This window comes from Accipiter gentilis, chromosome 17, assembly GCF_929443795.1.
Source record: "Accipiter gentilis chromosome 17, bAccGen1.1, whole genome shotgun sequence".
NCBI lineage: Eukaryota > Metazoa > Chordata > Aves > Accipitriformes > Accipitridae > Astur > Astur gentilis.
In genome coordinates this window covers 8,585,663-8,598,686 of record NC_064896.1, presented here as the reverse complement: position 1 = coordinate 8,598,686, position 13,024 = coordinate 8,585,663, and the positions used below count along the sequence as shown (strand labels likewise).

General features: G+C 43.2%; 2 protein-coding genes across 9 annotated transcripts in view; one reads left to right on the top strand and one right to left on the bottom strand.

The window, feature by feature from the left end:
- KDM1A (lysine demethylase 1A) overlaps positions 1-13,012 on the top strand; it is a 53,268-nt gene extending 40,256 nt beyond the window's left edge. For 4 of the 8 annotated variants that reach the window (XM_049821140.1, XM_049821142.1, XM_049821139.1 and 1 more), the window contains 2 exons: positions 1,304-1,450; positions 2,585-13,012. In XM_049821140.1, the coding sequence (XP_049677097.1) occupies positions 1,304-1,450; positions 2,585-2,770 (333 nt within the window). In that variant the 3' untranslated portion in view covers positions 2,771-13,012. Of the gene's footprint in view, positions 1-1,303; positions 1,451-2,584 lie in introns of those variants that run through there. The other 4 variants (XR_007508573.1, XR_007508572.1, XM_049821141.1 and 1 more) reach the window with 4 other exon arrangements.
- LUZP1 (leucine zipper protein 1) overlaps positions 2,119-13,024 on the bottom strand; it is a 59,744-nt gene continuing 48,838 nt past the window's right edge. The window contains exons 5-6 of the transcript XR_007508571.1: positions 3,251-3,345; positions 2,119-2,184 (exon numbers count right to left, since the gene is read on the bottom strand). The gene's annotated coding sequence lies outside the window, so the exon portion shown is untranslated. The remainder of the gene's footprint in view (positions 2,185-3,250; positions 3,346-13,024) is intronic.

Sequence of the window (13,024 nt, the reverse complement as noted above, 5' to 3'; positions counted from 1 at the left end):
TCATTACTAGAGAGAATGAAGAATTTTATGAAATGGCTCAAAGTTTTCTTTGTCAGACATATATGTGGTAACCTACAGTGCCATCACAGTGGTCTCCATCCAACAAGGAGGGAAATGTGAGGTTGCTTTTTTCTCAAGAAGCAGTCAGTATATGAAGGCTGGCTTATCACTCAAGTTTCTTACCTTTTGGATAAAAAAGTGCTGAAAATTGTGGTGAAGAATTTTCTCAAGTTATCAGACTATATTGGATAATGTGGTCTCCAGCCCCCAGTGGTGTCTTACACCTTGGAACGTGGCCCCAGTTCTCTGTGGCCTTTCCACAGACTCAGCAGAAGGCATCAGATATAGTCCAGCTGAGGCCAGCCTCGGAGGTCATCTCAGATCTGTTGGTGTTGAGTCCAGGAGACTTCTCTTGCCATGATGTGATATGATGCCTGCTGGATTGCTTTCTGGATAATGTCCTCGCTAGATAGAGCCTCCTTCTCTTCCCTTGTGGGAAGGTCTGTTCAAGTATAAACAATTCCATGAAATACCTTCATGGCCAAGGAGAGGAGATGAGCTTCCTGTCTTGATGTTTGCATTTTTACAGGGTATGATTCCTGTTAAAACTCAGTTACACATTTACACATTTGGACAGAGTCTGGGCTATTTAAGACTCACACCCACCACTTCTCAGTGTTATGTCTGCAAGGTTATGAAGATGTCCCATTTTCTCTTGACTGCTGTTATGCTTTAGAGTGATACTGGTTTGAGTCCTGGTGATGCTCTCACTGTTGCATCTTTCAGTGGAATATCTTTCATCGTGACCGTTACCTTGGCACACCAGATGGATTGGAGAAATATAGGTATTTGTGTAGGTACCCCTCATGCAGTCATTTTCCCTGGTGAGTTATAGACCTTATATAGGCCTATGTCATAGTCAAATCAAGAGATTCAGATGAGCTGTGGCTGAAAGAAAGTAAAGGAGTAGGAAGTATGCATTGTCATTATGTTGATAATAAGAGAAGAAACAGAGCAAACACTACACAGTGTGCGTGTACAGCTGACTACAAAGTCTGAGTTCTGATCCAGAAGCTATGTGCAGTAGGTTCTGGTAATATATTGGAAAGAATTAAGGTATTGCCACCAAAGACAAGTTATTTACCTTAGTATGTGTTATCATGGAATATAAACTGGGAGTTCCACCATTAACGTTAGCCTAAGGACTTTGTGTCTTTTATTCTTGCAATTTGCATCTTTTTTATTTTGTACTAATTGTAGAAATTGCACTGTGTCAACAACTGAAGTTTCTGTCTTGTCTCAGCCTAAAGAGACTGTGGTGTCCCGCTGGCGTGCTGACCCATGGGCCCGGGGATCGTACTCCTATGTAGCAGCTGGATCTTCTGGAAATGACTATGATTTGATGGCTCAGCCAATTACTCCAGGGCCAGCCATTCCAGGTGCTCCTCAGGTGAGAGATGTCCCAACTCTTTTTAGAAAAACCTCAAAACAGGATGATTTTTCCAAGTAATTTGCATACAGATCTAAACACAAGTTTAGATAACTTGCATCTTCTGATGAATGATTAGAACCTGTAATAAAATTCTGTTTTCCATCCATGAATTTTGCCTTTCCAGGTTTCATGTAATTTGTTTACTAGGAAAAAAGCATTTTTATTCAGAAAGTCAATTTAGTAATGTCTGAACAGAGTATTATAACATTAGGCATTTATTGTGTTTCATACTCCATATTTATGTTGTCTATCACCATATTTAAGTGAATTGTAGTGATTTGAAGGAGGGTGAAGGCCAGAGTGAGAGGAACAGCAATCAAAAGGTTTCTCCCAAATTGGGAGCAAAGTCATCTCCAGTTCACTTTGAGAGGATGAAGTTTTGAAAGCAATAGCCATTCTGAGAGTCCTAGCAGAGAAGGATATATGGCTTTGGCTTTATTAAGGTTCTTTTTCTAGTGATACAAGTCATTAATAAACATAGCTATGGATAAAATAATTCTCTGCAGAGTATAATATATAAAAATATCTTTTTCGCCTACTTTTTGACACTGTCAATAGTTGGTTTAGGTCTCAGTTTAAAGAGAAACTACTAACTTAAGTGAATTGCTGAAGTTTTGTTTGCTTACTGTGCTAGAGTTCACGTCCCAGGATCAGAAACCATCATTCTTCTTAGACGTGTCTTAACAGTTTGGCTGTAGAGTTGAAGATACGATATTCAAATGCTTTTTTGGTATACAGCTGGGGATGTTAATCTCCCGTGCTTACCTGGTTCTGAAAGTATTGTTTTTCAAGTAGAGCTTTAATATCTTTGTATCAAAGCAAAGATATTGGCAAATAATTGGAAAATATTTCCCCGTATAACCATCATTACAAACATGAAACTCTCCTGTGAAATGAAAGGTATATTTTCATGGTAACTTGTAGGAGAGGCTAAAATATTTTTAATACAGACTATTTTGTATGCACCACCTTCATGTTAATGGAGACTGTAGTGTGATTAGAGGACTTTTAACATTCTTCTTAAAATAGCTGTTTGCTGCAGAATCTGAAAGAACATGAACAAACCTTAACAGTGTTCTCTGTTCCCTCCAGCCTATTCCTCGCCTGTTTTTTGCAGGAGAACATACAATTCGCAACTACCCTGCAACCGTTCATGGTGCTTTACTGAGTGGACTGCGAGAAGCCGGTCGCATTGCAGACCAATTTCTTGGGGCCATGTATACTTTGCCTCGCCAGCCTACGCCTGGGGTCCCCCCACAACAAGCTGCCAGCATGTAAAGAAAAGTAGAAGGTATCAGAAGAGCGACAAGACCACAGTGTTGCTGTTGTGGACTCTTTGGGATGAAGATATTCACGTAGTCTGTAACAGTACCTGCTGAAAGGACTCAGCCATGAGTTACTGTATAATACTTCCATTAGAATGGCCTTACAAAAACTTACCTAACCTTCGACTTGGCATCCTTTTACAAAATGTCTTATAGCTATTTGAAGTGTCAGCATACACAGAATCCTTTACTACCAAGCTGGTCAGGGACTTTTTTGACTCTGCAGGTACTTTTTGAAAGTCAAGCTTATAGCTGGAGGTTTTTTTTCTACCTAGACATGTATTTACAGTTTGGTAATTGCACAAGGCCCTCTAGAAGCTGGTTGCTACGAATAGTAGCTTAGTGTAGAATTTATGTAAACTTCTTTGGGTTTTGTTTTGTTTTTATTGTTTTGTTTTAAGGAATAGTATTTTTTGACCAATTCTATTCTTACCTGGCATTTGAGAAGTTGGTGCACCTGTTTCCCTACCAGTAACAGCAAATCACACCCCTCCAAAATGGTCCATTGGCTGCTACGCCATGTGCATCCTGTTTTAGAAAGAAAGCTGGTATTACTAGGAGTGTGCTAAGCATACTGTTTTATTAAATACTTTCAACAAAAAAAATGATCAGAAGTGGATATTTGTAAGTTAAAAGCTAGAAAAATTATTCCTATTTGTTTATATGGAAACAGAGTTCCCTAGACAGTAAGTTAGCTGAAGGACCTAATCTCTTGACTTCTGCACGCTGCAGGTAGGCACTCTGTGTACCTGTTGATTTCATTTCTGCTAGGTTGATGAGATGATGTCGCAGCTGCCATTGTTATGCTGAAAATCACTTTGGTTTGGCTGCTTTTCCAGATATTTTTCTTCTTATTAATTCAGTGCATAGAGTCTTCCTTTCATTGCACAGAGCAGTCTTATTTACATACAGGGTAAATCCTTTTTCCCTGTCCTTCGTTCCCCGGTTAGCGTTAGACTTTTCTTATTTCTTCCAACTTTTCTCATCCTCCTCTTTCTACAGTTTATTTCCATCTCATCTAACTGTCGTCTCTGTTCACACTGGGGTTTTTTCTACTTTTCAGTTTTTCTGTTCTCACTCTATCTGACCCCATGTCTGTACATATGCAGTCTGTCCCAGCTTCCTTCTGTCCTTGCACCTTCTGTTCTGCTGGAGGACCGGTACCTCCTCTAGTTCCATGCTCATCCCTCTACAATAACATGGCCCACACTTCTTCGTGATGAAAATGCACCCACAAACATGACTGCAGCCCCTACTTGTTTGTAGCCATATTGTCTTTGGCCACAGACTTTCCATCTTCTAGCATCATTGCTTCTCCTGTTTTCTTGTGTCTCCTTCTTAGTAGCTGGAGATCATTCTTTTTCCTGACTATGTCTATTATCTTATGGTTGCTTTCTCATTAGATGTTGAAGTCTGAGGGGGGGGTATCTCCATAGGCAGTCCTTCCAACAAGCTGTGAGAAAGGGGAGGACTCTGATGCAGCAGGGGTAATAGTCTGTGAGGGGGCACAGACTTGAGCTGTTAGGGGAATAAGCCCATTTGAAGTGGCTGAATTTGGTGCCATGGGGGACCCTCTATCCTGAACCTCTGTCTAAGTTAGTGCTGCCTTCCCCATATATCTAACTTGGTAAAGGTTGTTGCTACTTGAGCCCTTTACTGAAGGGGGTACTCCTCAGCAACACTACTTATCCTCACTTTCCCTTCCAGGGGACAAGACAGATTTTGTGATGGTTGGTCAGAAAACTGCCACTGAAGTGGGGCAGGAATTGGAAGCCCAGCAGGACGTGGAGGAGGGGTGTCCAGGGGGTGACTTGAGAGTAAATAGTAATTTGAGACCGAAGACTCCCTACCTTATGTTCAGGTAAAAGCCTATCAGCACCACTACCCAGAGAAATCCTGATCCAGGATGAGAGGTGTGACAGGCGTTTAAAATCCACCAACAGCTGATATAGTCTCCTGGCTAGTCTGAAGATGGGAAAGGGACCTGAGAGTTGGGGTGCTATGTTCTCTAACCAGGCTTCCAGCCTCTGTGGGTCTCCATATTTGTGGGGTCATTTGCTATTGGGATTGGTGGTGCTGCTGTCTCTTGCCATGAGGACTGTTATCCCACTTGCTCTAGCAAAGTGTCAAAAAGTCAGGAAAGCACTTGTGGCCCACAGGAAAACAAAATAGTCCTCAACTTAACATAGCCAAATGGTGTATTTTCTAGTCAAATATCAAGCCACTTCTGCATCAGCCTATTGATGTTACTTTCAGCTGCTTTGTTCTGCTTTATGTTTGTTCTGACTGAGACTTAGCAGATTATTCAGCAGGCTAATTCTGTCAAACAACACGCAGTAGTTTGTCGAAGACTTTCAAATGTAAACAAACTTCCTTTTGCACATTGCCATTGGTTTGACTGAGTGGGGCTAATCTTTCACCTGACAACCAGACTGTCCAGCTTTCCCTTTTCAAAAAGACATCTGAAAACTATGACCACTGAAGTAAGAAGGTGGAGATGAAGTCCTGGCAGTTCCCACCCTTTTTGAAGGTGTGCAAGGAGTTGGTGGGTGTTAGCTGATGGTGGTGATGGGCATGAGCAAAGGAATAGGAATGCCAGGAGGAGATGAAGAGGCCCTGTGACTTGATGTAGCCCATTTGTTGCTTTCAGAGTCTTCACTGGAAGATGAAGACCATGATCTGTGGCCTGCTGCACCCTGCCCTCCATTATCTCTGGGGAGTCTGGACCTATTCCTCAGCCAGTCCGTGCTAACCAAGACCTAGTAGGTATTAGAGAGTGAACAGCTCAGAGTACTTTCAGCTCTGAGGGGTGTTTGAGGCTCAGCGAAGACACAGATAAGGCTGTGCAGCTAGTTGCTGGACACTTCAGAGCTGCTGTGCTGCAGCTCCTGCCCTGCATGGCCCAGTTTCTCATGGTCAGTGGCTTTGTTTGCGTCCTAAGCAGAGGGGAGCAGTGGTTGGGTGGACGTCAAAGACTGCTCCCTCTAGTCTGGTTGTATCCTGTGGAATTGCTGGCATGGGGGGTGCAGTGAGCTTGGGGGGAAGCACTATCACCCCAAGGCCAGCTGGAGACCTGGAAAAGGTGGCCTGAGTACATAGTGCTAAGTCAACTTAGTGTTGGGGTTCAGCTCTGCCAGGCCACATGGTGAAACTGCCATTGTTTGTCCAGGAGCAGGATGGTCTCGCACTCTTTGCAGCACTACCATTGTGTGATATTCCTTGAGCAGGTACTCTTCCAGCAGTTAGCAGCTCTTACCCCGCTGCTTCTGTTATCCCAGGAGTGCTTTCTGCTGTACCTCAAATGGTGGCTTCAAGTCCAGGCTATCAATGTATGTGTTTAGGAGCATATTGCTTTCTGCTCCCTGTGCCAAGGTCTGTTAGATGGACCTTTGGTCTGACCCATAATGGCTGGTTCTATTTAAGTGCTGTCTGTGCAGTCTTCCTACCCCTGTGACCTACAGAGGAGGAGATGGCATTGTAACTAAGTCACCAGGCACTCTTCATTTCAGCGTCCTCCTTCATGGTGTAGCCATTCTTCCCCTTGCTGCTGTTTGCTTGCCCTAACTTCCCTGTAGGGATTGCCTGATCTGTTTCAGTAGATCATGGATAACCTTTATCACAGATTTGAGGCTGCTGGGCACAGTCACAAAAACTTGTGATCAAGTCTGGTTGCACCTTCTATAGCGTACCTTTCCACCTATTCTCAGGGACTTGCCACTTCTCGCTCTGCTCCATGGGCAGGTGAATTGCATTTCTGACAACAAAACTGATTGGTGCCCATTTTGGAAAGAAAAATGTTCTTCCTTAGTTGGACCTCCCTTTCTGTACTGAAGATTAAGGGCCACAGTAATCTGCCATGGGGTTCTAAATCCTGAGTGAATGCACACATTGCCTAGTCAGATTGTGATTTTGGATGGGATGAATCTGCAGGAAGATTTGCATTTCTCAGTTCTCCAGATGCCTGTGTTTTTGACAGGTGCTAGCACCTACTTTGCAATAAACTACTGTTAGCTCAGGGTCTTTGTGTACAGTCTTTGTATGGAATTCAGAATATTTGCTATGGTCTTGCCTGTAGTGGAAATTAATTGCAAAGCATGGGTTCTCCCTGTTTTGCTGTCTTAGCAACTGACTGGATCATAAACCTAGAGGAACAACTTCACTGGGGTGATTCAGGTTTTTTCTTATTAATCTTTTCATCTGACTAGGTCTCTTGCTATATTTCTGAGAAAGTTCAGCTGAGGGTATTATGGTCAACAAGGTGCTCAGAGTTCATCTTGCAGTCTTCAAGCCATGAAGTGGCTCCATAAAGTGAGGTGACTAAACTTAATTTACTTGTATACTTCAGATTCTTTTTAAAGGTGGTGATAATTCCGTGAGTTACTTTTCCCAGAAATGTTTACCAAAAGAGAATTAGATGCCATGGGCTGATTTGTTTTTGAGTTTGCTGCTTTTACCAATGATTTTTTTGTAGTTTCCAATGTATCTAATTTCTGAAGGTGTGATTTTTTTTTTTTGTTGTTGTTCATTTGGAAGCAATATTGAAAGATACAGGAGATGCTTACACTGACATTCTTCCCTAAAGCACACAGATATTACAGAACTATTGGCGTGCTTCCAGACCTTATGCTCTGGGTGATACCAGCATCAGCTGGATAAATACCAAAAAACCCCACAAGTCACCTTTAGAGAGGTCAGTGGAGAGTGAAAGCATCCTTTTAATTACCTTTTAATTCCATGACATATCAGTCATGGAATGTGTCTTATCCAAAGAACAAATTTTCTTAAAATTAGGGGTTTTTTTCCAGCTTTGCCAATTTGTCTACTAAAAGCTGTTGCTTCTCTACAGAGTCCGTTGGCTTTTATTAGCAAAGCTCCTACAGCGCTTGTGGAGTCTGTCCGTTACTTCTAGGCACTAATAGGCATCAAGTCAACATGGTGTTTAGAAATTCCCTGGAAAACATCAATCACAGAGGCTGAGAAATACAATAAAATATCCAATGCAAATATTGATGTTAGGAATACAGCCCAGGCTTCACCATCCTGCACTTCTGTGTGCGCAGCATCATCATGTTCTTAACATACACACATAGATAACGGGGCAGAGTAGCTGACCAAATTCACTGTCACGCATGGTGATGTGGTACTGGGAGCCTTAAAGTCATATGAAGGGTGGCCATGCTTCAAAGAAACAAAGCAGACATATTTTTACTGTAGCTGTAGGTTCAGCCTTTCTGTGTTTTGCCCAATGAATCTGTAAGAAAGGCTGACATCTAGACTGGCCTTTCTTCAATTATATTAATGGGCCTGTTTATACTTGGAATAATTTTTGTAGTTTCTCATGCAAATACTGTCTAGTTTAGTACATACTTCATGAAATAACAAGCAAAAAAATAGCAGCAGGGTGACTTGTTCACAAGCATCCAGAAGTGCTATTGAGCTGAAGAAATAACTTGCCATGTTCATGCTGTATCAAAATATTAGAGGTGGACTCAGCTGTACCAGTAAGTGCAAACTTCAGACTGCTGCCAAATAAAAGATGTGCAAAGACATTTCATGGAAGATTTTGCAGGAAGAATTGTGGTAATGTTTGAAATACCTACTTAGGGTGGGCTTTATCTCACCTAACCTTATACATTTCCTCTGCACTAGTTGTCTAGACTCCCTCCAGCCACACTTCTCTAGAGAAACTCATTATGTCCCTGTGTCCAAATTGTTTCAGGACCTTTGAGTCTGTTAATTAGGTCTTTGAGTTCTGGTAATACAGGACCTACATCGAAATCTTTCTTACTAGTATGTGGCCAATGTGCCATGCTCACAGACCTTGGGTATTGTTACTACAGTTGTATATCAGCTCAAGGACCTTCTGGAAATTGCTTCTATTTACCACTTCCATGTTCCAGACCCAGCTCACAGCTTTCCACTCTTGCAGAAATGCTTTGGAAATATCCTATGCTTGGGGGTCTGCTGTCTCATGTGCCCAAAAATTTGGATCTCTGTTTTACTGAATTGTTTGTTGGTCCCCATCAATGTAGTGTTAATTACACCTCTCCATGAAGGGACTTCTGCTCACTGTTATTCTGTTGTTCTCTTTTCTAGACACTATCGCCACACCCCAATAACTTTAAGGCTATTTCACTTGAACAAGGGTAGATTACCTTTTTTTTAGTCTTCATGCTTAAAAGACAGATATCTTGGCATGCCAACCCAGCCTGGATGATAAAGTAGCTTTTCCATCTATGGGTTCGTGCCTTTCAGAAGCTCCTGAATACAGTTGTTTGTGGAGAGGTCCTAGGTACGTGTCTCCGCAGAGATCATCTGTGTAGGTAACCATTTGTTTTAGATTGCAGTTACCTGAGTGTAGTCTGGCTGTAAGCACCTCATGGCAGGACACCATAATCCCCAATAGTGGTGCTCAGTGTGTCCATCCTTCCACACAGCTTGTGCAGCATTTTCTCCATACCTGCACCAAATGCTGCTTCTCTGCTTGAGCATCTGGTAATTAGTGCTAGATTTTGCAAATTACTGTTTGCTTTGCTTCCAAGCCACCCCTGGGTAGCTGCACCTATGTGGAATTGTGTTTGAAGTTACCCAAGGTTAGAAGAGACATGTGGACCACAACCACCTGAAAATGGACATTACTTACCCAGGTGTTGTATGACATATGTACTCCACATACTCAGTACTTCTTTTTCCTCACAGTCCCACATAACTTTTTTTCAGGTTTTTTGTTAAGCCTTGTGTGCTCATGGCTTAACACATGGGGAGGTTCAAGCCTCAGCCATGATTCACTGTTATAGGACAGAAATTTCTCCAATCTCAAGTTCTTGGGCAGAGTTAGAACTGATGTTTGGACAACATACTTCTGTCCTTAGTGACTTTTCCTCCCTCACAGAATTGTATCCTCACTACTGAATAACACATAAAGCTTGTCAAATTGCTCAATTTGAATGTTTTTTCCTGATTCACTGAGGATACTTCAGCTTGGTGGTAAGCATGAAAAAATACTACTGCAACTAGCAATGTATGTATAAGACTACCAAATTCCTGTTCAGCAACAGAAGCCAACTTTTTTTGTAGCTGACGATGATGGGAGGATGTAATTCAGAACTGAGTGTGACTGGAGTACTCGATGTACTCCCATTTGCCTTCAAGCCTTACACCCCACCTGATGTTTCACGTGTGCCCCTTAGCCCAGAGGGGCTGGAAATCTCACCATCTTCTCAGTACTCTATGCAGTATCTTCCTGGTGTGCTCCAGTGTGCAGTTGGTTTGGGTCAGCACAGGAGGAAACGCTTTTTGAGTGCGTAAGTATTTAGGATATTATTTACCAGGCTTCAGGGTGTTCTGGTTGGTATGATCCACCCAGCATTTCCTCATGGTTGAAGTGTGAAGAGTTTGGGCACTGTGCCTGTTTTCAGAAGCAGCTGTGATGTTGCAGCTTTTGAAGAAAACAGGATTCCTATTTATTGGCAACTCATCATAGTTCTTGGAGGTAGCTGGTCCATTTGAGGAGACAGGATAGCCAAGCTGCTCCTGAAGGGAGGGATGGGAAGGGCTGCAGCTGGTAAGATCTTCATGGGCCTAGAAAAAACACCAGCTGAGAACACGGAGCTAGCACAGGTGTTTCATGAAGGAAATGGTAAGGGATTATTTTGTCCTAGCCTTCACTTCCCTCTGGTTGTCATGTTCAGCCTACTAAGTTTTTATTTCATGATTTACCCTGTACAATCTCAGCTTTGGTGGATGAACCTTAGGAGCATCCTGGATGGGAGCTTGAAGTTAATGGCTTCAACTTTATGGCTAATCCAGGCCTAGTTCTGTCATTGCTAGGAGGATGTTGGTTTATTCTCCACAGCATCATAACTGAGGTGATTAGTCCCAGGTATGCAGAGGCGTTACTCATGGTGCACCAGAGAAGTGAGAGCAGTGCTGGGCCCCAGTCTGGGTCAGTAAGAGTTAATGTCAAATATATTCACCGACAGGCAGTGTTGGGGCTTCCTATGCAGAAGGAAACAGCTTGTGCTCCCAATAATATGGTGGGGTTTAAGGAAGATAAGGGGAGTCCTTGGTGCCTGAGTAAGGGAGTGTTGCTAAGGATGAATGAAGTTGTTTGACTGGGGCCATCCTGTTAGGGGGCTGGAGGGAAAGGGGGCTGAAGGGTTTGCCTTCATGTTTGTGGTCTAGAGAGGTGGTGGCATCGTGGTCTGTGAATGGGAGCCACATGATGTATCTTGGCCTTGAAGTCCCAGGAGGGGCTTGGAGCGGAGCTACTGCAGAAGAGTCCAGGGAGGCCTTGGACCAAGTTAGGTGTTTCTCTTCCCAAGCTTTGCAGTGGCAAAGCCTCAGCATCCTACTTGTTTATTTATTTCCTCCTGACCCAACTGCGTTCTTGCTTGTGTGAGCCTGTGCTTCAGAAGGAGGGTGCCCTTCACCCTTCTGCCCCCTTGCTTTACCCTGGTCTGCTAAGGCCTAACAGATGTTGGCTTGAATCCTCAGCAAGCTGAGAATGAAGAGACCTTCCCTTTCCTGTGGTGTCTAGGCCACCAAGTGATACAAAATACAACTGCTTTATCTGGTGGTGGTTTTGAAGGGAAATGGCTCTGGCTGCTGTGCCTGACTTTGTGCCATCTGTGTGCTTGGACAGTGTGTAAGACAGATGTCTTTGGGAACTGAAGGGTCTACATATCCTTAAACCTTGTTTCCATAACCTGATGACAGCTGCACAGAATTCCTGTGCAAGCTGAATGCAGGTAACTTGAAAACAATTGTGTATGTCCATCTATGCAAATGCCAAAAGCAAGGAAGTAAATCTGGGTTTCAGATGCCTTGGATTAAAAAGCATGTTAATAAAGATTAACAGGATAAGCACACTGGGAAGCTGATGGAAGGAAGGCTCTTGGTGGGAACATGAGTAGCTGGGCAACAGGCAGGCAGCTGCCCTGTGCCAGTGAAAAGTAATGCTGCATGCTAAAGGCATCCAGAAATCAGTGGGCCTGGCTCCAGAGTTGGGTGGGTGCTCCCTACCTGTCTACAAGGGTGGTGAGCATTAAGGACTTTCTCTGATTGGAGTGGTGGTAATGGTGGTAAGCAGATCAGTTTGCAAGGTCAGGAAACACAGTTAAGGGGAGCTGTCAGCTGCGTCGGTAGCTTGGGTAAATAGTGCTTTGGATGTGATGCCAGAGTTAAAATGTAAGACACTACTTAGACTTCTGTGAGTGGCTGATCATGAACCCACGGGAGCAGTAGCAATGCTTGATCTGGGCACGGGCAGCATACATGGTCTGGCTCAGAATCTCACCAATAAAGATGATTTACAGCAGCAACCTTCTCACATGTACAACTAAAGCAGAAAGGTTTGCAGCTGGAGTAATAAGAGAATACATTTGTTTGTAGGCAACATGAGGACTACTTAAACCCACCAAAGCAAGTAGATGTGACTGATCAAAAAAACAGATTAAAAACGGCTTCAGAAAGAGTCAAGATTCATGGCTAAGCAGCAATGCTATGGTACACCTACTATAATGTCCTGACATAGGAGTGGTGAGCCTGGCCTTGAATCACAAACAAGGAAAAGAACAACCCTGTGGTACGTGCTTAAGGTGTTGGCAGGGGGGAGACTTAGGGCAGATGTGGAAGCTATGGAGTAACTCTTCACTTACACGTTTACAGATCTCTGCTGTCCTTAGCAAGCCAGACACAGCAGCATCTGTGTTGTAGCTACAGTAGTGGTTAAGAGCTGAAGAACCACCCCTTTAGTGATGTTCAATAGCTGCCTGTGTAAACTGGGATAGAAAGGGGTCTCAGCCAACCCAAAAGTCAGTTTTCTTAGGTATTTAACAGAAGGAATCTTTGTAGGACTTCACCTCTAGTTACAGCTCTACCCAGAGAGTAACAGCTGAAGTGACAGCTATGGATGGCTTCTAAAATGCCAGTCAATACTAATAACCCATTTAATAAAGCTTCTGGAAATGCATCCAGTTTTGCAGTCAAACAGAATAAACCAGATATAACGAAAAGAGCTTTGTCCAATATAGTATGGTGCCCAGAGCCCCTTACAAATCAACGTACTTCTCTCCAAATGATGTGGTTATAGTCACAGGGACTTGTCCTGCATATGGTAGGTGCTAATTGTACCTGCATGTGCCAGAAAGTTAGGAACTGTGAAAGAGACTTTGCCACTTGTACTGACCTCTATATCCTCCAGCTT